General features: G+C 42.4%; 1 protein-coding gene across 1 annotated transcript; it reads right to left on the reverse strand.

Moving 5' to 3' along the window:
• Window positions 1–328: 328 nt before the first annotated feature.
• On the reverse strand, window positions 329–25,654 carry hhla1 (HHLA1 neighbor of OC90). The gene is made up of 15 exons (XM_078263344.1): window positions 25,564–25,654; window positions 25,003–25,059; window positions 23,309–23,389; window positions 22,321–22,404; window positions 21,867–21,950; window positions 20,710–20,793; window positions 17,937–17,993; window positions 16,660–16,740; window positions 15,187–15,219; window positions 15,006–15,095; window positions 14,475–14,783; window positions 13,656–13,901; window positions 5,019–5,175; window positions 4,179–4,261; window positions 329–372 (listed from the first exon to the last, which is right to left on the reverse strand). Exons 1-15 carry the CDS (start codon window positions 25,652–25,654, stop codon window positions 329–331), a joined length of 1,581 nt encoding a protein of 526 aa, XP_078119470.1.
• Window positions 25,655–25,959: the final 305 nt, after the last annotated feature.

Here is a 25,959-nt window from a genome sequence, read left to right on the forward strand (position 1 = left end):
AAATTCCAGACTGTTTTCCGAACCTTAAAATAATTTGAATAGCTTGGGTTTAAATATGATTTTCATAAATAGTCCAGGAACGAGAACTTTTCAGTTTCAGGATTCCAGATTTCCGTGTCCGGTTTTAGTCGTACGTACATTTAGTCTTCTTGGCCCTAAAAACTAAAAAAAAAAAAAAATGTTGCGTGTAAAAACTTGATTCCGATTTCCATCCAGATTCTGTTCCCATACATCCTCCAGATGTTCCAGAAGTGTACTCAGCTGTAGTTTGGAGTCACTTCCTATGATGATGAAGGGCTCTTTTGTTTCTCCTCTGCCTCCAATCGGGTCACAGTTTGCTGCACATCTTTGTCAGGCATCTCTGTTTCAGATCTGTGGGGGGGGGGGAGGATGGTTAACAACCAGGTAACTCAACCTGGACACAGATATTTCTGTCAGCTGTGGCTTTTAAAGGGCACTATGCAGTTTTGGCCATTTCTTCGCTGTTTTCTCTCTTTTTGCTCACAGGTTTCTCTATAGAGCCCCCCCTACAGGTTTCTCTATAGAGCCCCCCCTACAGGTTTCTCTATAGAGCTCCCCCTACAGGTTTCTCTATAGAGCTCCCTAAAGGTTTCTCTATAGAGCTCCCCCTACAGGTTTCTCTATAGAGCCCCCCCCCCTACAGGTTTCTCTATAGAGCTCCCCCTACAGGTTTCTCTATAGAGCTCCCCCCCCTACAGGTTTCTCTATAGAGCCCCACCCCTACAGGTTTCTCTATAGAGCTCCCCCTACAGGTTTCTCTATAGAGCTCCCCCTACAGGTTTCTCTATAGAGCCCCACCCCTACAGGTTTCTCTATAGAGCCCCCTACAGGTTTCTCTATAGAGCTCCCCCTACAGGTTTCTCTATAGAGCCCCCCCCCCTACAGGTTTCTCTATAGAGCTCCCCCTACAGGTTTCTCTATAGAGCTCCCCCTACAGGTTTCTCTATAGAGCTCCCCCTACAGGTTTCTCTATAGAGCTCCCCCTACAGGTTTCTCTATAGAGCTCCCCCTACAGGTTTCTCTATAGAGCTCCCCCTACAGGTTTCTCTATAGAGCTCCCCCCTACAGGTTTCTCTATAGAGCCCCCCTACAGGTTTCTCTATAGAGCCCCCCTACAGGTTTCTCTATAGAGCTCCCCCTACAGGTTTCTCTATAGAGCCCCCCCCCCTACAGGTTTCTCTATAGAGCTCCCCCTACAGGTTTCTCTATAGAGCTCCCCCTACAGGTTTCTCTATAGAGCCCCCCCTACAGGTTTCTCTATAGAGCTCCCCCTACAGGTTTCTCTATAGAGCTCCCCCTACAGGTTTCTCTATAGAGCTCCCCCCCTACAGGTTTCTCTATAGAGCTCCCCCTACAGGTTTGTCAATAGAGCCCCCCCTACAGGTTTCTCTATAGAGCCCCCCTACAGGTTTCTCTAGAGCCCCCCTACAGGTTTCTCTATAGAGCTCCCCCTACAGGTTTCTCTATAGAGCTCCCCTACAGGTTTCTCTATAGAGCCCACCCTACAGGTTTCTCTATAGAGCCCCCCTACAGGTTTCTCTATAGAGCCCCCCCCCCTACAGGTTTCTCTATAGAGCTCCCCTACAGGTTTCTCTATAGAGCCCACCCTACAGGTTTCTCTATAGAGCCCCCCCCTACAGGTTTCTCTATAGAGCTCCCCCTACAGGTTTGTCAATAGAGCCCCCCCTACAGGTTTCTCTATAGAGTTTCCTCTTTCTCTGTTCCTCCGACAATGCTTTCCTAGCTTTCTGCTTCTTTTTTTCCGGCTCAGCCATGACGATAGTGTGAAAACCTCCATGGCTACCTTGTTCTTATTGCTAGCCGGTTCCTGTATGTGTGCAGTGCCGTGAAGCACTTCGTTACATCGCGAGACCTGATATCACGTGATACTTCCTGATGCTGAGGTCGCCGGCTCGACGAAACGAAAATACGGTAAATCTTAAAAGTGGCGCTTCCGTCCTAAATATGCTTTTAAACGAAAGTTTGACTCAGGTACATTCACAACAAGACCCTAGGTTGCATTTTGGCGAGAGTTACGCTTTAACAACTTGTGATCATGAATCTGACTTGGCCCGAGATTTTAACAACAAAACATATTCTCCGGTTTAAGTGTCTGTTACTTGATGAAGCTCTGCAAACGCAAAAACACGTTCTTGAATTTGATTATAATCACTTGTGCAGCTTTTTGGGAGGGTACGCAATCTCTGACTGCTTTCAAGTTGTTTCAGCTATATTTTACTTGCTGCTATTTCATGTCGATTTCAAATCAAAAGCCTTGAAAAAATGTCTAAAAATACACATAGAGGACTAATTAGAGCCAGAGACAGCGTGCGGGGCGGCTCTTTTTGCGTGTAAGAAGCTGTGGGAGAGGGCAGCTCTCTGCGTGACCTCTGGAGCCCATTAGCTCGGAGGATTTCTGCTGAGCTGCGGCTCTAATGAGCCCCGACAACAACAAAAAATGGCCGAAGCGGCCCCATCAGTACAGGTGAGGGTTGAATTATTTGTGATTCACACACTCACAACTCTGTTTGTAGTCTGTGGACTGTGTTTTTTTAAAGCAAACCAACTTGACTTCCACTTAAAAAATGGACATCACTTCAAGTTGTTTTTTGATATTTTTGAAGCATCGAACAACAAACAAGCCTCTTATACGGCCCGTATGAAACCCAGACATGTTGTTTCCTATGAACTTTTATGATTGAAATGTCATCCATAGGCCTAGTGGATGAAATGAACCCTTGTGTTGTCTTCCCATCGACCAACAATCAACGTTTAGTTTTTCTGGGGCGGCCGCCATCTTGGGAGCTACTGTCTTTCTACACTATCTTTTTAATAAACTGTCTGTACACTTACAATGTCCTCAATGCTTCTGTTAACATGTAGGGACCCTCATTATGCTACCGTTGAAGTGTGGTGCTAGTTTGAGCCTTGTTAGTTGTATAAAATAGAGATTTCTTTTTACTTTCCCTGTGCCCCAAATACTAGCGTTGTAAGCTAATCAGCGGTTCGCGCTATAGCTAGCTGAATCTAGATACACATTCGATTACTATGAAAACATGTCCCACAGAACGATCGAATGGGGACACATCTGTTATTAACCCCTAGGTTTGTTTTGCGCTGGAATTGTCCTTTAATGTCAGTAATCAACTGGGGAAGTTTCATGTTGATATCTATTAGAACATTATTTGTCCTATTCACCTGGGGTGTCTCCCGTTAGAGGAATAGTTTGACATTTTAGGAAATGAATAATTGAAACATGGCCACCACCGTAAGGTACCGTATGGAGGACATCAAACTACAACTTGGTGTTTCTACTCTGCAGTTTTTGCACTGATTAAACAAACGAGATATACCGTGCTAATAGAGTTTTATTTAGATTTTTCTCTCAGTTGTCTTCTTTTTTTTTAAATATGTGCCTTTTGTTTTATAAAATCCAACAATATGTATTTTGCTTTATAATATTTGTTTACGTTTGTCTTGTGTTGGACCCCAGGAAGAATAGTCTTCACTACGGTGATGACTAATGGGGATCCTTAATAAACAATAAAAACAATAGAGATTGATGGGGCGGATGTTGTTGACCCTTTGAAGGAGCCAGGCTAGCTGTTTCCCCGTTTCTAGTCTTCATGCTAAGCTAACTAGCTGCTTGCTGAATGTTTATATTCAACACAGACAGATGTATCTATATCAACGACGTTCCACTACCGGGATTGTTTTCCGGTGGCACCAGAAATTCTGCCGGATGTCCCTCTTTCCGTCCGGATGTCCGTCCCCTTCCTCTTTCTTTGTGTTGGCGTTCTAAACTAGGTGAGGACTATGGTTAACTGCTCCTCAGATCTCTGCAGGGTAAATCCAGACAGCTAGCTAGACTATCTGTCCAATCTGAGTTTTCTGTTGCTAAAACTACTTTTGAACGTACACATGTTCCACCAAAACAAGTTCCTTCCCGAGGCTATTTTGCAGAGGCACCGATGCTCCGTTCAACGCAGAGCACCGCCCAAGACGATTGTGACTGGTTTAAAGAAATGCCAATAAACCCGATTTTTTCTCCTATCCCATAATGCTGTGTGGACTAGCCGTACCTTCCTCCACAGCGCTGTGGAGGAAGGTCTGGCAAAGTGGGACTAACACAGACATGATGTATGTCTAACTCTTACTTCTGGAGAAGGAGACTCTCCGGACCCGCCGACACACCTCCGACGTGTGTTTTTCATACCAGAGGTGGCTGTCGTCACAGTATCTGCGAGACGAGAAGATGTCTGTCAACAGCTGAACTTCACAGCAACACAACCGTTTCACTATCGGAGTTTAAAGGTGCACTACGAGTTCCTGCATGGTTTCAGCGCGATTTCATTTTTGTCTCAAGTCGTAGACATCTCTCCTTGATCCGCTAGCTGCCTGCCCCCTGAACACACCGTGAAAAAGCCCGGTCTCGGGAGACAACGCAAGGGGTCGTAAAAGTCAAACAAACACTAGAGACACAGGATAGGCACCAAAATACAACAAACCACGTTCCAGCCAATCACCAACAAGATGGGTGGGGGAGGGGTGGAGGTTAGTGACAGTTAGTCAGTTACTAGTCATGACAGTTACGGAAACATGGGGGGAGGGGCGAGCTTGCTCTGTTTTGTTTGGAATTTACTTGGAACGTCAACAGAAGTGACCATGCAGGAACTCATAGTGCACCTTTAAACTTTTAGCTTTAAAAGACTCACAAAAAGCTGTTCTGGTGTATGCAGTAGACCTAAGTTGACTACCCCTCCCTTGGGTTCATTGAAGGTTTGCTTAATGTATGCAGAGTTAGGTTTCCTATTATTAATTAATTCAATTACATAGCATTTTACTTACAGTTTCAAATCACTACGGATGTTATCTCACATCATCTCAGAAGGTGCATCTTACGGATGATATGCATCGATATTGTCACTTTGCATCGATAATATTGGATCGTGGATCATTGAATCAATGTGTCACCTTAGTGCTCAAAGTGTGAAAACCTTGTCATGCGTGTCTTGTTGCCGGAGGGTCTGCAGAGGCACTGGGAGAAGAACTTGCAGAGCTCGAGGACGCACGGCTGCAGCTTGTGAGCGCCGACGGTCGTTGTGGCGCCGGAAAGCGGGATGTCGGCCAGCTCCGGCCGTCTCCATGGACAACCTCTCAACACACACACACACACACACACACACACACACAGAGAGAGAGAGAGAGAGCGCGTCAGCCAGTCAAATCCATGTTATGTTCTTCTTTACAAAGTAAATAAATGTCTGACTGACTGACTGACATGTGATGTTCATTCTTCTCAGAAAACAATCAGTTTGTAGAAATGTCTCATGATATATTGTCTCTAGAAGTGTATTATTCAACTTTTTATGTTAAAGAAGGAAAACAGCGGGACGTAACAGCCTGACAGCAGCTGCCGTTGTCGGAAAAACAACACAGACTTCACTTGAAACTCGCCAGCCTTGTGGTGCATTTTAAGTTTTTTTTCCTTTTTCCAGCTAGTGCTTGTTTTTGTCGTTTACCAGCAATTTACTGGTGAAATAAGTCATTGTTATAAGTTATAGTTATTACATTATTAATCAAGCATTTCATTTTGACCATATTGCCTTAGCAATAAACAAGCCGTTCTTTAATCTCGCCAACTGTCGTTTTGTGCTCCTTGTTTATATATTATATTATATACATTATAAATATATATATTTCGGTTCAGGCACCGTTTAAGCACTGGCACCGCCTCCGTCACACAAACAACGGGCACATCTCCTGACGCAAGTCACGCAACGATGTGTTTTCAAATGTGGTTTGGTCATTCCCTATATAGTTTACTATTTAGGGAACAGTAAATGAGTGAATGAGGGAGCGGTTTCCAACACAGCTAATGTGTTATGATGAGACTAATGGCGTTTTTCCATTACATGGTACCTGCTCGACTCTACTTGCCTTTTTTGGTTTTCCATTACGAAAAAAAGTACCTGGTACCTGCTAACAGGTACTTTTTTTTTTTTTTTTACCTCAGTCGAGGTTCCAAGCGAGCTGAGCCGATACCAAAAGGTGACGTGAAAGCGGCAGACAGGGGTGTCCTGAACAAAAGCGCCATTTTTAAATAGTTTAGCCAGCTGTGTTTTTTTTTTGCTACCTCCAGCTTCTTTTGAAACAAAATGTTTCTTCTGGCAACAACAACACACCTTCCACGTTCTGTGTGTGTGTGTGTGTGTGTGTGTGTGTGTGTGTGTGTGTGTGTGTGTGTGTGTGTGTGTGTGTGTGTGTCGCGTTAGGTCACGGCAGTTTACTGCAGCGCTGCTATATAAGACGACCAGCCACGCTGAGGCGGTACTAAAATCTGCAATGGAAAACGGACGCACAATGCGTCGAGTCGAGCCGAGTCGCCATGAAGGGAAAGTTTACATGACAACATCAGATCATTCATAGGTCGCAGGTCAGGGGACGAGAATATAATAACCAAACCTGTTCATGTATAGTTACGTTTGTCTCTACAGATTCAGGGAATCTAGGCAGCTGTATGATAAGGGGGTGTTTTCTCTCAGGACTGTCTCCTTTTGGAGCTCGGAGGGCCTGCCACACTTTAGCATACTTCCAGAGAGAGAGAGAGAGGCTGAACTAGGCTTCAGCATCTGGGTTTAGGCGACTGCCATATCTTTGTTTACCTTAAAGGTTCAGCTAAACGTAACGTCTGCAGCATGAGTTTAAATACTCCTTCAGGAAGACAGGAACTTTAGAGAGTTGGGACGGCACTGCACACTAACACATCGTGGTTAAACTGTACTGCCTCCTCAACTGAGAGTTCATTTAATGCTTCTTTGTAAGTCATAAGTCTCCCGAACATTCTTCACGTATGTGAAATGAGACACCCACGGGGCGGCCTCTAGCTCACCCAGTAAGAGCGTTCGCCCCACGTGGGCTGAGTCCACCTGCTGCCCTTTGCTGCGTGTCATTCCCCATCTCTCTCTCCCCCTTCCATGTCTATCCACTGTCACTTCATAATAAAAGGGAAAAACCCCCAAAAAATTAATCTTTAAAAAAAGAAAGAAATAAATGACCAATGTACAGGCACCCATGTATCGTAAAAGAAAATATCAGGACAAAAGCATATCGTCCCTGCCCTAGTACATAGCTGCCAACACTCCTGGTGATTTAAGTGGGAGTCTCCATACAGTTTAGGTAAATTGTCCCGCTAATCTCCCCCGATTTCACACTGATATATGACTTGAATGTGTGTTTCACAGTTTCTGTGATATGTCCAGACTGTAGGATATGTCCTGGTACCTGGCAACCCTACACAAACAACTTTAGAAGAATCACAATACTTCTAGAATCGCAATAAATGAAAATCGCAATGCAAATCCAATCGGCGGCCATGTATCGTGAAAGAATCCAATCGGGACAGAAGCATAACGTCACAGCCCTATGTGTTTATACAGCGCTTTACAGCGACCAACAGGTATCCAAAAGTGCTTTAAACCAAAGACCAAGAATAAAACAACATAACAGACACTAAAAAATATATAATAGTGCGAATGTCAGGGGGGTAACATGTTCCAAAGTCTTAAATCCTAGATCCTGCTCCATGACTTTGCCTGCTCTGCCAAAAACAAAACCAGGTGGTAATTACAAAGATAAAAAATGATCACACAGGAAAGTTTACACATAAAATAATAAGTAAGACATTATAATTCCCCTCTGAAAAACCCACAGAGGTGATTTAGAGATTTGATGTGCAGAATAAATCATCCTCAGTCACATCCATCCTTCAAATTCTCTCATTGTATTCATTTTGCATAATATCACTTAAATTCCCATTACAGGAATCACTGGTGCCGATGCATTTTAATCCTAATTAATGCATCGCAGGTACACAGGCTCCTAATCATCATGCAAATACATATTCAAATGGGAAATTTTAATGAGATTCTTCTCCACATTCTGCAGTTATTTGCTCATTTTGCAATCTGTACCGTGGTGATATCCACAGCAAGAATATTTTATACCAACCAAGCTCATACAAAAAAAAATTATTAACGCTGGAAATGTATGAAGTTTGAATTCATCCTCAACGCCTCCTGGGGGTTTTTTTTTCTTTCCCTTTTTCCGGAAGTTATTAGTGTTGGTTCAACGTGAGTAAGCTCAGCGCACAGCTTCCTTACAAAAGAAAAAAACATTTAACAAGTGAAGACACAAATGTATCATGTGAGTCATTAATGCATGTAAAGCTATGTTTCACAAATTCACGTCTAATTTCTTCCCTGACATGAAAGCACGAGTGAAAACTCGTTCGATCTCAAACACCCCATATTGTGTTTCATTATTATTTCATTATTCTGATAGTGAAACAAGTGATTTTGTTGGAGGGAAAAAGTATTTTTGGGCCAGAGGGCATCATGTGGCGGACACAGAAGTTGTTATTGGGGATCAAGAGATCACCGAAGTACGGAGGACACATCCTCTGGGGAACGTCAATGTCTGTACAGAATTTCATGGCAATCGATCCAATAGTAGTGGAGATATTTTAGTCTGGAAGTGGGAAACTGTTAAACCAAGTGACTGACAGACTGACGCTGCAACCCAACTCAACCATAGGCAATTCATTTTCATTCAATTTGTCATATGCCGTGTTTCACCTCAAGTCACCTTGAAAACCTGCTGCTATTTCCATTTTTTACAACACAAAATCAGCAAAACCTTGACATGAGATGATCTGCCTAATGAACCGGAGCTTTTCATCACTGGTATGTGTGTGTGTGTTTGTTTGTTTGTTTGTTTGTGTGTGTGTGTGTGTGTGTGTGTGTGTTTGTTTGTTTGTTTGTTTGTGTGTGTGTGTGTGTGTGTGTGTGTGTGTGTGTGTGGAGATGTGCAGCTAGGCCACAAACACTCATGTTACTGCACACTAATGACTCGGTGACAAACTGGACAGGATGCTCCGACCTTCTGTCTGTTGCTATGCAGAACTCAGTGAGCAGGAGCCGCTGCAGTCTCTACAGCGAGATGCTACTGCCATCTAGTGGCTCTGCTGGGAAATGTTGGCTCATATTAAACTTATTCACTGGTGACGGGTTTAATGTGAGTTCCTCTCACATGAATTTAAATACATTATTTGGATCCATAATTGACTAAAATACAAACTGTGATGCCAATTATTACATTTGGTTTGTGACTTTGCTCATTTAAGTTATCAACAATAGGGCTCTCTGTTTTGCAAGGTGACAGATTATTAAAGATTGTTTACTTGTTGTACTAGTATCATTTAATGAGATTAGATTTGAGATCATTTTGAGATTTGTCATATCATATACAGTGGTACTCATAAGTTTATGAACCCCTGCTAAAGTTGACTAAAAAGAGGAATAAAAAAAATCATCTTTTGGAAATTGTTCTTAATGCCTTCTCAGGTGGTCTGGGACAGGTCTCCTTGTTGTCCCCAGAGTCAGAACTAAACAGGGGGAAGCAGCGTTCAGTCTTTACGCTCCACATATCTGGAACAAACTCCCAGAAAACTGCAGGTCCGCCGCAACTCTCAGTTCTTTAAATCAAAGCTAAAGACATATCTTTTTGATGTTGCCTTTCTTTAAATAACTGTTCATTTGTTATACTGAAGTTGCATTGATGACACTGTATGACATTCTACAACTGCTCTTTAATGTTTAATTTCTTATACTGTACTGTAACTTGTATTCGCGTATTTTATCTCTCAGTTCTTTCATTTCTTATACTGCACTGTCAATTTTATTCTTGTCTTTTATCTAGTGGTATTTTTGAACAGATAACGGACATATTTGTGTGACATAGATTAAAAACAGGATTTAGAGGAGGAAGAGAAAATAATTTCCTCTGACTATGAGAGCTACGCGAAAGCTGAAATATTACAGGTGTGACAATAGATTATCCATACAAGGACCACGTCTGTGAACTGGTCAGATTTAGTCTGTGAACTAGGTCAATAAGAAAGACAACATCTGTGAACTTGTCAGATATTTCCGTGAACTTATCAAAAGACAGACTGTGAACTGTCCCGGATTTAGAAAGGTTTACTGAGATTAAACAAAGCTTTGTAGCGACGGCTACATCGTAGTGAAAAGTAGAACTACTGCAATCTTGTAATGGGTAACGAAAACACCAAGTAACCAAATGGGGGTACTTTCCATAAAATCATCTCTCAATGCAAATCAAACCAGCTATTAGACTAACTGAAATAAAACCATGCCAGTCTCTAGGTATGCCTCTATGGGAATCTAACATAGGGGTGTACTGACTTATGCCCCCTGTATTTTAAGGAAGAACATTTATTTATTTACGATACATTATTCATTCACAAAGAAAATTAAGGCATCAAGAACAATTTCCAAAAGATGACTTTTTTATTCCTCTTTTTAGTCAACTTTAGCATGGGTTCATAAACTTATGAGTGCCACTGTATGGTCATAACAATAGCAACACAGCCTGGCACATAGTCAAGGAAAACATTAGCTTAGGAGCCCACCTGGCTACTGAATTAAGATTCAATACAGTGTATGACTTCATAAATAAAAGGTTAAACATAAGTGAGGTATCCAAAAACAGGACCACTAAAGCAATCAATAAAAATGGAAGAAAACCTTACAAACTATGTCAAAAATACAATCTGGACATTTATATTTTTGGGTTAATTTGCACTGTAGAAAGACTTGAATTGATTTAATGTTGTAGTGGGTCCGTCTTGGTTTGGATCATCTTTTTGTTAATACTGTATAAGTTCTCACTGTAACATGTTATTCCCTTTGGATGTACGTAGTGTGTTTTTGTAGATCCATAAATTAGCCAAGTTTAAATCACAATGCATTTAATGATTATATGATGAGAATGTCTTGGATACCAGGGGGCTTTATGTGTCTATCGACTTTGATGGGAAGCAAAATAAATTCACCAAAAAATGTATATATCATTAAGTTTCCTTTAAAGCTACATTGTGTAAGAATTTCTCCCGTCTAGCGGTGAAATTGTATATGACAACCAACTGAATATTACTTTCTAGCCCCTCCTATTCCGATCACGTTTCAACTCCTACGGTGGCCGAACCCAAAATTAGCTCTTAGTATCTCCATCGTTTACACGCAGCGTGGTCCTTTTAATTCTCTTTTTCCCTCCCGGCTGGCATTCATCCTGGCTGGCATTCGTCACTGTGCCACTGAGTCTAAAAGTGCGAAAGGCTTTGGCTAAGGCTATTTTAAAGATGGAGGCGCTACATGGCGGCTGTCATTCGAGCGACTCGCCTGTATGTATTCTGAATGATTTCAGTTGATTAGTTGGTGGAAGTAATTACACATGAATGAGTACATATTTGTGAAAGAACAAAGGGGTTTTTACTAAGAATCAACTCAAAACATTACACAATTACACATTTTCTTCATCATTACTAAATATCCTATTGATGTTTCTAAATTCACTAGGTTTATACTGCTGTTACATCATTTAAAGAACTCATTTTCCCTTTTGATTGTGTATCGTTGGTTTTTTTGTACCTTAGTTCCTTTTCACGGACAGGCTGACTGATCATAGAGCTGACGGATGAATATTTGGCCTTAATTTGCTTTTAACCTTTGCAACTTTCAACCATTAAAGCTTTCACATAAAGGAGGCTGTGGGGCTGCGTATGCGTTACCATAGAGACTATCTTAGCCTCCTGAATGGCTCCTTCCCATGCTCTTAACACACACACACAATGCACACCTTTCTCCGGGCTAAAATTTAATCAGTATCCGTTAGTGTGTCCCCAAATGACAGTGAGTGGATGTGATGTGATTACAGTTGTTTTATGAGAGCAGGTCACAGCAGAGCAGCTCTTAAATGTTACTTTTATACCTAAGAGTCTCTGGGTCATTAATCACTATTTTGCATTTAATTCTCCGGTGAAAAAAACAGAACACAGAAGAGGTTGTTAAGCTTTAAAAAGGACCTCTGTTGATGTTTTCCTGATATTTAAAAAACTATTTTGTCATTTAGGTCACATTAGTTTTGCTATTTTGCACATAAAGACAATGTTGATGAATAAAATGCATTATCATGTCAATGGTTAGTAAATAAAGACACATTCGGAGTGAATTTCAGGCTTCAGAGACACAAGCTGCTCTAGCGCAGAAATTCCACAATCCACAATTCAATTTGACTTTGTGGATCCCAAGTCATTATTTGATATCTCCTCGCTTCCGGAAGTCGTTCTGGCCCTCCTTCGTGAAGGCCGTCTCAATGCTCTTATTCCTGCCCTGAGGATCAAAGAGGGATCTCTGAGGAGCTTTGAGAGAGGAAACAGCCGTGCAGCTAAAAGCCATTGCTAACTCCGCCCACACATATGAATTCAAATGATGCCTCAGAGAAAAGGACATGGGAATCGCTGATCCTGCTTACTGATTTCGATTCAATTTAAAGCTCATTTCAATTTTGGAGGATGGAGAGCGAGGGGTCTCCCAGTAGAGGTAGGGTGTACGGGATTTGCAGGCCGTTCTTTAGCCGGAGCCTTCAGTAAATTGGGCATAGAGGGAGAGAGGAAGAGGAGAGCCATCCTCAGTACCACCGATGCAGCAGAAAGGGCTTTAAGATGCTATGACTAAAAAAAAAAGAAGAGCCATGCGTAGCTGACTATCTGGACACAAGCTAGGGTCTGATCAGCCCCGGATGGGTCGCCTGGAGGAGGATGTATGATTACAGGACCATCACTGAAGATGTCTCCAGAGGCATCAGCACAAGAAGTAAAATTGTGATAAATTCGGTAGCTTCTATTGCTCTTCAATGTTTTGCCAAGTTTGCCCCAAGTTTGCCCCGCCTTCAGGCCTGTAGCTCCTGTAGGTACCCTGTAACTGCCTCCGGAGTCCTCTGGGAGAACATATCTCAGGCGGACTCCTTCAGTCGGCTTTCCTGACCACCATTGTGTTCGAGGTTGACCGCCCCTTGAGGCACCTAGGACCCTGAGACCACAGCTCCTGCCGCAGCTTAGCAATGGAAGCTTTGAACATTGCCCACTCGGGTTCACTGCTCCTAACCTCCACAGGGATGCCAGTTAAGATCCGCCGGAGGTGCTAGTTGAAGATCCGTAGGAGAGTGGCCTCCTCCAGACGTTCCTAGTTTACCCGCACTACCCGTTTTGGCTTACCAGGTCTTCCCCCACTCCCTGACCCAACTCACCACCAGATGGTGATCAGTTGAGAGCCCCGCCCCTCTCTTCACCCGAGTGTCCAAAACATGCAGCCTCAGATCAGACGATACAATCACAAAATCATTAATCAACCTTCAGCCTAGGGTGCTCTGGTACCAGGTACACTTATGAGCATGAACATGGTGTTTGTTATAGACAATCCATGACTAGTTTGGAAGTCTAACAACAAACAACTGCTCGAGTTTAAATCAGGGAGGCCGTTCCTCCCAGTTTTGCCTCTCCAGGTGTCCATGTGCGTTGTCTCTCAGCAGAACTATGAAGTCCCCTAATGGAGCCCCATACAGGACTCCATTCAGGGTCTCCATGAAGGCTGAATACTTTGAGCTGATGTTCGGTGTCATAGGGACATACAAACTTCTCCACCACGATAAGGTGATGGTTCCCAGCTGCTGTATAATCCTGAGGGTAAGGGGTTAGTGAATGGAGAAATATTTACCTGGTTTTTCTGTTTCCACAGACTTGCTGGGTGTGGTGGTTCTCCAGCTCAGAGACCCCGTAGTCCTTCTAACCTCCGTAGGTCCTGCTGTGGGACGCCCAGTTGAAAGTCTTGTGGGGTGAACTGTCGAAGTCATGCGCTGAGTCTTTGTTGTTGGCTGGTGTGTAGCTGTGGTTAGCCGGGTCAGACTAATAACTGGTGAGGACGTGGTGGGGTTTGTTGACGCTGTGGTCAGTTGGGTTGTACTCAACGGAGTGATTAACGGAGCTGTTAGTGTGATTGATGGAGCTCTTTCTGTGGTCGATGGAGCTGTTTCTGTGGTTGAAGGAGACCTCTTTGTGGTTGATGGAGCTGTTACTGTGGTAGGTCGAGTTGTTTCTGTGGTAGGTCGAGTTGTTTCTGTGGTAGGTTGAGTTGTTTCTGTGGTAGGTTGAGTTGTTTCTGTGGAAGATCGAGTTGTTTCTATGGTTTGTCGAGCTGTTCCTGTGGTTGGTGGAACTCTTTCTGCAGTTTCTGTGGTTGAGGAAGTTGTTTCTGTGGTTTGTTGAGCTGTTTCTGTGGTAGGCCGAGCTGTTTCTGTGGTTGATGGAGCTGTTTCTGTGGTTGATGAAGCCATTTCTGTGGTTGGTGGAGCTGTTTCTGTGGTTGATGAAGCCATTTCTGTGGTTGGTGGAGCTGTTTCTGTGGTTGATGAAGCCATTTCTGTGGTTGGTGGAGCTGTTTCTGTGGTTGGTGGAGCTGTTTCCGTGGTTGATGGAGCTGTTTCCGTGGTTGATGGAGCCGTTTCCGTGGTTGATGGAGCTGTTTCCGTGGTTGGTGGAGCCGTTTCTGTGGTTAGAGCTGCAGCTGTTGTGACAGATGCATTGGGGACTTGCAGGATGGTGGTTGGTTGCGTTGAGGTAATTGGTTGTGCAATAGTTGTTTTTTCCATAGCTGTTGTCTGTGCTGCCGTCACTGCTTGTGTTGTTACTCTTTGTGTCGTCACTCTTTGTGTTGTCGTCTCCAGTCTGTCCGCTGTAGTTTGACTTTGTGGCATCGCAGTTGCAGGTTGTGGAGACGTTGACAGCAGCTGGGCAGAGGTGATCTTTACTGTTGTTGCAGCAGTTTCATCCACAGTTGTTGATGAAACTATTAAAAAACAAAGACAAGGAGAAAGATCACACAGTCTGCTTTATTATCTGCAATAAGGTGGAAGACATTGATTTTGATTAATCAATCTTTGATTGGACAAAACAAGACATTTGAAGAAATGGTGAGTGCTTCTGACTGCAGGTTTCAGACTGAACCAAATGAGTCAAAGTGTAAATGAAATGAGCCAAACATGAACGCTGGCCTCCTGCAGGGACTCACCATGTGCAGTGGATTGGACTCTGCTGGTTAACACGGAGCTCATCCCAGATGGAGAGATGTGACTCAGATTGTTGGGCAGTTGGTGCCATTCTGGGGCATTAAATAGACGATTGGAAACAAGAATTATGGCTCTTGAAGCATTCTCTTGAATAAACTTTTTTAAGGGTGCTGAGTTACTCACCGACAGGAAGTCTGATGGAAGAGATGTTACCTACTGGAAAAGGAAGATGAAAAGTTCAGTAAAGGTGCTGACATGCCAACCCGATTATCGGCGACAGTCTGGCGAGGTCAGTGACTCGAGTCTGTTCGGTGTGTTCCGTGCCGTTGTCAGTCAGAGGAGCCGTCGGCCTTCATTTGGGCCGATTTGACATGTTGAATCGGTGGGTGGGCAGTCGGACTCAATGACCAATCTGATTGGTAGAGTGCTAACCCAGAAATGACGAATGGGATGAGCGTGACAAACGCCTCTCAAAATCTGACGAAAATCTATCTATCGATCTGAAATGAAGACAGATTCAGCAACTGCACGGCCTATTTCTCGCTTAAAAGTTTTCAGAAACACGTTTCGGTGAACTATTTTCTTAAATACAAGATCGTATTCCGAACGAGCCATTTTGAAATTCCGGAGAAGCCAGACCCACGTGACGCGTTTGTCCAAACAGCTGCCGGTTTTCATTTTTTGGGCGACAATACAGATTAGTGCCGCCTGTTGTTATGGAGACGTATTACGTCTTGCGCACGCGCAGAACGTACGCTCAAGTCGGCGTCGCTTCGGTGTGTTCTGAGGCACTTTTTTGACCAACTCGGGGAGGCAGTCCTTTTCGGACGTCGGGTTGGTGTGTCAGAGCCTTCAAAGGTAGGAAGGAGGGAGTGAACCCATTGGAAACAGAATCAAATTCTCCATACAGGATTGGGTTGGACCAGCTATCTAGAAACCCATCACTAAATTTGCGGGTAAAGTCCTTACGAAAAATAATTAACTAGCTAGATAGTTACAAACATACGACGGCGTGTCAGGGCCATTGTAGCTAAAAGAAAAGGGGGGTAATATTCCAAGGAAAAGAAACATTCTGACATTTTTCTTGATTAAAAGTCATAAATTTACGAGTGAAAGTCTGGATATTTTCTGAGATTTGGATGTCATAAATACAGTTCCTGATGCAAAAAAGCTATTGCCTCATCCAAATGTTGTTTTCTTTAGCTTAAATTCACTCAGAGCATTTTGCTAAGAGGAAACTCAATAAAAGGGCATTTCTATCATTCACAATGTGTTTAGTCCACATTTTTATTGTGATATTTTGTTAGTAAAATCTGAATCTGCAACGTTCTCCGTCAGGTAAATGTAGTACAATGTTTTCCTCTGAAGTAGAAGTACACAGTAAGTCAGTAGTAGGCTGGTTGCATATTACGTGCTTTGGGCTACAAGCAGCAGTACCACAGGCCAAGCAATCAGCCTGTTCCAAACATGCATATTTTAAACGGGCACTGTAATAGTCTCCATAAATGTAGCATCCTGGATTTAAACATGACAGGAGACATCTGTGCTTGTACATCCAGGTCCTCTCCTGAGTCGATGCTGCCACCTGGTGGTTGAGTTGCATGTTATCAGTGACTGACAGTAGGATGAGTGCATTCGTGTGTACAGCGAACAAACCTCTGTGTGGTCCTTCCACAATGGTCTGGTTGAAGAGCGGCGTGACGGAGCCGACCTCCCACAGGTCCGGCAGCGCTCTGCCTGGACAAAAACACACACACAACCTTTTTAAAACCCTCTCAACTCTGCAACACAAATGGTCCGCCAGTGCCTACATTGGTATTTTTCTTTGCTTATTGTGATGTCATTTCTCGGAGTATTAGTTCAAATGCTTTCTATCCACAATATCAGTACAACCTAATCTTAAAGGTTATGTGAGTCAGTAAACCATAATAATGAATTAGAGTATGGAAATTGTGTCATAAATTAAAAAAAAAGGGATTTTCATCAAATGTAACTAACTAAACACACAAAACATTTATTGTAGCTCCAAAAGATTGCTAAATGTACTTGTAGAAACATGAACAAAATCTTTTTGTTGGGTCTTTGTAAATGATAGCGTGTGGTCTAGACCTACTCTATCTGTAAAGTGTCCTGAGATAACTCCTGTTATAATTTGATACTATCAATGAAATTGAACTAAATTAAAGACATGTTAGATTTTAACTGGATGATGTATACATATCTGTACGTACTTTATAAAGTTGTCACTTGGTTTCATTTTGGATCCAGTTCCTTAATATTTTTTTTTTAATCAGCACAGAACAAAGTACGAAACATGCAACCGGTAATTTAGCTAAACAGCGAAGATGTAATCTATCAGACAAAACCTGAGAATTACAATTTTAGTCCCAAAATATGTGTATTGAGCCTTTTCTTATATCTAAATTAGGGTTGGGTATCTTACGATTCTGATTCCTAAACAGATTCTTGAAAAACTGAAAAATGACATCAAATTAACATTTACGGTAGCTAGTTAACAGTGGACTACAGAGAGAGTGTGATATTTTTACGTCCGTTTCGGAGCGACAGAGGGAAAATATTTCAGTTGACACATTAAGTGGAACCGAAATGAGGAACCGAAATTTGCATTCTAATCCAGTATCAATATAAAGGCTGAAAATGCCCAAAAATTAATCTTAAAAAAATAAAATAAAATTACTCAAACAGATTAATCGGTTATCAAAATAGTTGGGGACTAATTTAATAGTTGACAACTAATTGAGCCATCTTTGCAGCTCTAATCAGAACATCTGTACAATGTCTACAAAGGCACCTTTGCAGAATAAAAGGTTCTGAATGTAATCGTAAAAACAGTGCTGATGCTGCAAGTTAAAAACACAGTGGCTCTGTTTGAAATAGAACTCAGCAGAACGGATCCAGTGAGCTCTACTTACCCATCTTACCTGCCATCACACAGATGTAAATGCACTCAGAGTTGTTCCTCTGGCTCACTGAGACACACAAACAGAACAAAATAAACACACTGCATCACATTACGAAGTGTAAAGGAACATTTCTGATGTGTTATACTGTTGGTTAGTAGGGTTGGGTATCATTTGGGATTTTTTCCGATACCGGTGCTAAAGCGATACTTGTAAAACAGTGCCGTTGCCTAACCGGTGCCTGAACCAATACTAAAGACTGTTACGTACCGGTGTTGGAAGCCTCTATATTGAAATATGGTCACACTTTACATTGTTTAACATTAGCTGTCAGAATTTTAACCGTGTTTAATCCAGCTACAAGCTAACGGTAGGCTAACGTTAGCTGCTGTTAAGCGTAGTGTTAACTAGCGTCATGTGCAACGGCGCTTCTGTTGCCTGTAACGTCCATTTTCGCAGGCATTTCAGCGGCATCGAAATGAGGCACCCAAATCTGCGTTGCTATTCGGTCCGGTAGATACCGGTCATTTAGGTTTCGGTAACCAACCCTACTGCTTAGTTTCACGTGGGTCTGGCTTCTCCGGAATTTCAAAATGGACCATAATGGCGGCTCGTTCGGAATACTTCTGAATCTGCAGTTTCTACTTTTATAGAAGCGTTTCAGACAGAATGTTCTTATGTATGCATTTGACCCTGCTCACACCTGGAGTTGTTTGTTCCTCTTTGATAAAAAACAAAGCTGGTTCAAACCGGTCTCCCTCTAACCTTTCTAACCTTTGGCCTTCCACAGAAAAGGCCTGGTTCTGACAGATCACAACCAGGCCTTTTCTGCCCAGCAACAGAAGTACATACAGTAAGTACCTTCTGCTTTCTGTTCATTCTCTGTGATGTACTGGACCTTCTTTAGGCAAAGAAGCGATGTGACGCGTTTTTTAGGCTACAACATTTTTTGTCACATACAGCAAACATCTCCTCACTATCTGCTAGCTGCCTGTCCCCTGAACACACTGTAAAAAAGGCGGTCTCTGTAGACAGCCCAGGCTCCACAAACGCCAACAAAAACAAACTGCGCCAACCTGCACCACCAAACATAACAAACAGTCTTCCAGCCAATAACCGACAAGAAGGATTTGGGGGGTGGGGGTTGGGGGGGTTAGTGCACGGAAGGGAGGAGGAGGGGACTGGATGAGGAGGAGGAGGGAGGGGCGAGCTAGCCTCCGTTTTGTTTGACAATACTTCGAACATCAACAAGAAGTGACGTCACCCAACATCGCTTAGAGCACCTTTAAAGCAACACTAAAGCACTTTTCCGCTTCGGTCCCCCTACAGGTTGGAAGTGGAATTGTCCATTACCGCTGGCATAATGTCTCATTATGTCTCATTCGAACTACAGATCCGCTACCAGATCTGGCAAACTTGCATAATGTCATGTAATGGACAATTCCGCTTCCAACCTGTAAGGGGACTGAAGCGGGAAAAGTCTTGCTTTAAAATACTTGTTCAGGGCTGTAGTACTTGAGTCTGGAATCAAGATGTTTTTCTGTTGTCTCAGACTCGTCTTGGACTCGTTGGTATTTGGACTCCGACTTGTCTCGGACTCGGCCGTTGGACTCATCAAATATTCTAGTTGGTCTGGACCGAGTCCAGCACTACATGTTTTTGTTCTAAAGTAACTTCCTCCTTCAAAACAAGACCATCAATGGAGCGTGCTCGTTCAGAAAACGGGTTTTAGTTCTATTTAAAAAGCCATCTAGAACAGGCATCGTGATTGGTCGCCTGGTTGACACCTGGCTGCGTCATGTACCTCAATCATCAGGCATCTATCAGTTTCATTTTGGCCACAGACACATTTCCATTTTATATTTTAAGTAAATGCACTTGCTTTTTGATTATTACAAATAATTAAGCAAAATAATCATCTTAAAGTAGAATATACTGTCTCTCACATCACGTAAATAATAAACAGGTAAGTGAGTGGTCTTGAAGAGGATTCTTTTTTTTCTGTCTCGGTATTGACTGTCTCTCATTTGGACTCGGTGTTGACTTGGAGTTGAACCTCTTTGGACGGTCTTGACTCGGTCTCAACTAGTCCTGGTCTTGGACTAGACAAAGGTGGACTTCACTACAGCCCTGTACTAGCCTGATAAGCCAGACCCACATCAAGATGTTGGGTCTGGGAACTCACCATTGGCAGGGCTCAATCTGAGGGGCAGGATAAACGGTTGTCTGTCTGTTGTATTCCCTCTGCACACAATAGGACAGCTCTACAACCAACCAGAGCAACGCTAGTTGATAGATTACACTTTAAACTCCGAACACATCTTCCTTTTTTAAGAATGACTTCAGTGCCGTTCTTTGTTCTTTTCTCAAAGAAAAGCTGAACTCCAAGTCTTCCAGAGTCGCGGCCAAAGCCGATTCCAAAGACCGCTGTTCACCAGCAGCAGCAGCAGCAGCCATCTTCTTTGTTTTAAAGTAGCAGGGAATTCACGCGGCACCATCGCAACTCTGCCATCATTATGTTAAGCCCCGCCCACCGACTCTACACACAATGTGATTGGCCCGGCTAAGGTTTGGTTTTTCCAGCTCACAAGCCAACGGAGAGTTGTTAGTCGACCCTGGCTGCAAATGACATTTGCTGCCGCTAGGTTGGTCTAGATTTCTAGGCTAGCCTTGTACTTGTTGACTGAAGCGTTATTTCAGATCTCACGTACTATGTATTAGAATTTCCGCCACAGAATAGTGGCCTGGAAACAACAGGTAATGTGATGAACTCACATCCACTCACCTGATATGATGGAGGCAGATTTAAAGAGCTCATGCAGGTAACTGGTTGAGTTTCCCATCACATCCAACAGGATGGCTGTAAAGTCTGATGAAAGAGATATTAAATATATATATATTGTTATATTGTTTTTTATTGAATTATCAATTCAACATGTACAGAGTATCATACATTTTACACTTTTTACAGATTAAACAATTAACACAATACAGTTTAAGTTAGTCATACAAAAAAGAAAGCAAAGGAAAAGGTGTGTGGCAAAGAAACCGTGTGGGTGATGTTACAGTAAATGTTCCATTATTACCTAAACTCTCATCTATGTGGGCTAATAAAATCAATCCATCCTTTCCAACATGTATCAAATACGTCCATCTTAAGTCTTAGAGCAAATGTGAATTTTGTGAAAAAGTGTGAGTGCTCCGTGATTAAGCAATTTTTTAGTAATCGCCTTTTACTGGCAACACGCATTATCTTGAATATGTACAGTTTATAGTTCAGCTGCCATGGTTTTTTGAAAGGCCCTATGTTGCACCCGGCGCAGCGCAAAGCCTGACACAAGTGTCTTTGCTAGTTTAAGACTGACGCAGTTGTCAATTTCCCGTCCAGCGCCCACGTCGTTTAAAGGTGCAGTAGGTAAGACTTCTAAAACTCCCTTTCTGTCATATCTGCTGAAACTGACCCTATGTTCCAGTAGAACTACATGAAGCAGGTCATTAAAAATAAATTCAGCTCCTCTGGCTCCACCTACAGCCTGGAGTGAGATTTGCAAAAATGTGTTCATCATGTTCAGATGCACCAATCAGGGCCGGGGGGGGTGTCTAACTGTTCAGATGCACCAATCAGGGCCAGGGGGGGTGTCTAACTGCGTGTCAATCACTGCTCATGCACACGCATTCATTCTCCCTTGTGGGGGGAGGGGCTTAGGAGACCGTTTTGGGCTTTAGCGGAAAGGGGGGAGGGACTGAGAAGTTGTCGTTCACATTATTTTGCTAAGTCCTGGATCTTCAAAATCCTACCTACAGCACCTTTAAATAGCAAATGCACCTGCGCCCATCTGCGCGCCCATGGGCGTGCTGGTCTTACAGGGAGATGTGTTCAGGTGCATTCTGGGCGTGCTGCTGGTCGTTAAAATAGGGCCCCATATGTATTTCAATGTTCACCTGTTAGATCGTTGGTCTCATTTGTGACACAATAGCAGAATCTTCTCCTGAACGTGTTGCTTTCTAAACTTTTAATGCTAGAAACTGCAAAACACACAAACACAGAGTGACAGAAGGAGATAACATTAGTTCAGAGAGTTCAGTTTACTTTCAACCAATTACATTTTATTTCATTCAGCACTAATAAAGTCCAAACATGTGGCGCTATAATACTCTTCCAAAAGTATCCACAGTAAAAAAAATAAAAAACAAAGTTCATTACAGGCAGTTACACATCCAAACCACGAGATGGCAGTACTGACAAAGTTATATTTATTATAGAAATGGACCAGTAAAGCTGACTTATTTCAATATATTGAGATCCAATAGAAAGTCTAACTGTCTAACCCTTTAATCTCTTGTTACTGAGCAGCTTTTGGGAGGAAGGAGAACTTTGTAAAGAATTGATATTTACTGTTGTAGACGAGCAGGGTGAGTTTGTGGAGAGCCAGAGAGCTGTAGGACGTCACACTGAGGAGGGAGAAGAGCTGCCGGGAGCCTGCAGGACAGGAAGAGACACGGAAGGAATTATATTAAGATCATCGACATAGAAGGATGTTCAAATTATTGATATGTTGGTTTCAGTCAAGAACGATGTGGTGGTTATTTTTGGTTCAAACCAGGGAAACATGACAAACCGGGTTTTTAAAAAGGTCAGTTCACCCAAATCTGCCAAAAAGTTTTGGTTTTATATTCTATGTGGTGTCTTTAGCATAGATAGATACCACAACAAGTAGAGGCGCTGACACACCAACCCGATAATCGGCCATTAGACAGTCTGGCGAGGTCGGTGACTCGAGTCTGTTCGGTGTATTCCATGCCATCATCAGTCAGAGGAGCCGTCGTCTTTAATTTGGGCTGATTTTGATTCGGCCAGTGGGCAGTCGGACTCAATGACCAATCTGATTGGTGGAGTGCTAGCCCTCGACTAGCGAATCAGTGCACTTATGTTAAAACACTTACCGGAAATGACGAGCGGGACGGACGCCTCTCAAAATCTGACAAAAATCTTTTAAACTGACCTTTGTTGATCTGAGATGAAGACAGATTCAGCAACTGCACGGCCTATTTCTCTCTTAAAATGTTTTCAGAAACACATTTTGGTGAACTATTTTCGTAAAATACGAGATCGTATTCCGAACGAGCCGCTATTATGGTTGGCTTTGAAATTTGGGAGAAGCCAGACCCACGTGACGCATTCGTCATTTCCCATTTTCATTTTTTGGACGACAATACAGATTAGCGCCGCCTGCTGTTATGGAGACGTATTACGTCTCACGCGCGCGCCGTCAGGTTGGGGTGTCTGAGCCCTAAAAATAAAAGCTGTGGTGTAATCATGACATATACATGTTGAGTTACAGCTCAGCATTGATCTGCATGTGAGAGATATCATGACAACGTACCCGATTGGCTGGTGTTTATTAGAGTATTGACCAGGGGAGTGAGGTCGATGGCAGCCGGGTCGATGTGCTCCGCTGGGATCTCTGGGAAATAACAGTAGATGGCAGAGTCAATATCATATTCAGGTTTTAATCTCTATTATGGAATTAGCAGCATCAGCGAAACGTGGCTGTATTAGTGCAAAAATGTACTAAAATGAGAATAAAGGTGACAGTTACCCAGAGGAATTAGTCCCTGGTGTGGTACTTATCGGAATAACGCAAAGTCAGGGAAGGGATTGGTCTCATTTATTGAGGCAATGGCGTCTTTTTATTGAATATAATTTAGATATTTTATCATTTGGATCAGTAGGATGTTCAGTTTTCAGTAAGCACGATGCATGCTTCTACCAAGATCTGATCATGTTTGTTATGGGCTGTTTAGCGTTTCACGTCGTAGAGACGCAGAGAAAACACGTTCCGTTACACACAGAGACGGGAGGAAGGGAAAAATAAATAAAAAGATTGGATGGTTGAGGATAGTGATAGCTTTCTTGTGTAAGTTTTTGTTCAACGTTTCATCATTTTTACTCCCGTATGATGTCGCGTCAAAGGCTTTAAGTCCCCGAAAAAAGAAGAAATTTAAAAAAAATTACACTTTATGTTGAGGTTTTATTCTGGCATAAAAACTTGTGTTAGTACTAGTGTTCATCTTCAAAACCAAAATCATTTAGCACAACTTGTGCATGTGTATGCAGCTTCAAAGTTAAATAACCAATTCAATTGCCAACTCAGACTATTAATAATACAGAAACAGCACGTTAACAAACGCAGACTGATAGTTTAACATCAACAACAAGCTGCTGGCGCGTGCTGAACGTCGCTGTTTGCAGAACGTTATGGTTCAGCAGTGTGGATGCTCACATCGTTATAGTTATGGTTCCTGGTGTGGACGGCCCTTTAGGCCTGGTGGGGGGCGACTTAGGCCTTAGGTGGGACACCATGCTTGAAAAACACTGGGGGAAACCCTGCTTTGTGTGACGTTCCAACATATAGCAATACAAACTTGTATTCCTTTGTCACAGTGACACACAGTATATAACAGTGACCGGTTATATATTGTTCTTAAAGTATATTATTTCTTTTCTTGTTTGTCAAGCAATTCTATTATGTTTACATTCTTGTCTTTTCATAGTCATAGTTAATATTTAATAATAAGCTATTGCACTGTTCAATCCCTACACTGTTCTCTTTTGCACTACCACCACTGCACACACTCTACCATAGCACCTTATCATGGTCACTGCATCACATGGTCAGTCCGTACCAGACCTCTGTAATCACTTCACAAATTGTTAACTCTTTACATTTCTGTGAGTGATTTGTATGTATGTGATATATATGTGTGTATGTGTATTTGTTGTATTATGGTTGTCTAAGCTACTGGATGCCTAAAATTTCCCTCGGGATGAATAATGTATGTATGTATGTGTGTGTGTGTGTGTGTGTGTGTGTGTGTGTGTGTACGTGCGTGCATGTTTGTATGTATCTATCTATCTATGTATCTCTCTCTCTCTCTCTATCTATCTATCTATCTATCTATATGTATTGAACTTGTTGTGTGGACTGACTTCACATGTTTCCCTTCAGCTGAGCAGGTGAAGCCTGAAAATAAGCCATAACAAACAGCAGAAAGAGAAGGATGAAATGAGAAAGACCTGTGGAGCCCAGGATGTCTCTCCGGCGCCTCTCTTCCTGTCGCCTGTCTCTTAAAGCTGTGGGGAAATCAAACAGATATGAGATGTTTAAAAGGCAAAAGATTTTGGACATTATTTCCTTGCTCATTTATTCGTTTATAACTTTGCATTTTTCAGCATTAATTGGTCTCTCTGTGCCATGCCACTTTGAGCTTCTACTTTGTAACATTTTTGATATATTATAATGTTGTTGTGAGGCACTGTGTAACATTGTTTTGAAAAGTGGTACACAAAAAAAACATAATTATAATTATTATTATGACTTTATAACCCCTGCGGGCAGCAGCCTTGCACGAAACTGCATTACATCAAATCAAATACAACAGTCCTGTAAGAAAACCACCGTTTGGGAAATCATTAGCTCAATTGGATTATATTAAACTGAAAAGGGGTTTCAAATCGTTTGCTCCTTTACATATATTCAATATACATAATAAAATACAAGAATTACAAGAAGAGAAATGCAGATTCCTCAAACCTCTTGCACTGCAACAATAATAAAAAGACGTCATGCAGTCCTACCTTGGCTGCAGAGGATGAGGAGTAAAATGGTGGACACACAGATTATAAAACAGAGGCGTGGACGCCGTGTGGCTCTCTGAACGCCCGCCATGACACCACTGAAGCGCCGCTGTAACCACAGGAACACACAGACACACAAACTGGATCAACTTTCAGCCGTGTTGTTATTAGCCGTTTGCACGATATGATTTTCTCAGGAGACTGAGCTGCAGACAAATGACTGAAAAATGCTCCTTTATTTCTATAAACTGTGCAAAACAACAGATGTGTCCTCTTATGAAAGAGTGCAAATGAAATTGTATTTCATCTTAAATAACAAAAAGTAAATAAAAATAATTAGATTTTTAAAACAAGTCCCACATCAACATAACTAAATAAATAGACACAAATATCTCC

Source organism: Sander vitreus, chromosome 12 (assembly GCF_031162955.1).
Source record: "Sander vitreus isolate 19-12246 chromosome 12, sanVit1, whole genome shotgun sequence".
In the NCBI taxonomy this organism is placed as follows: domain Eukaryota; kingdom Metazoa; phylum Chordata; class Actinopteri; order Perciformes; family Percidae; genus Sander; species Sander vitreus.

Coding starts and splice junctions, on each gene's coding strand:
- hhla1 (XM_078263344.1), bottom strand. CDS start 25,654: ATGGCGGGCGTTCAGAGAGCCACACGGCGTCCACGCCTCTGTTTTATA. Junction 15,096..15,186: donor TTCCATCAGACTTCCTGTCG/GTGAGTAACTCA, acceptor TTAATGCCCCAG/AATGGCACCAACTGCCCAAC. Junction 4,262..5,018: donor AACAAGACACGCATGACAAG/GTTTTCACACTT, acceptor CTCGTCTCGCAG/ATACTGTGACGACAGCCACC.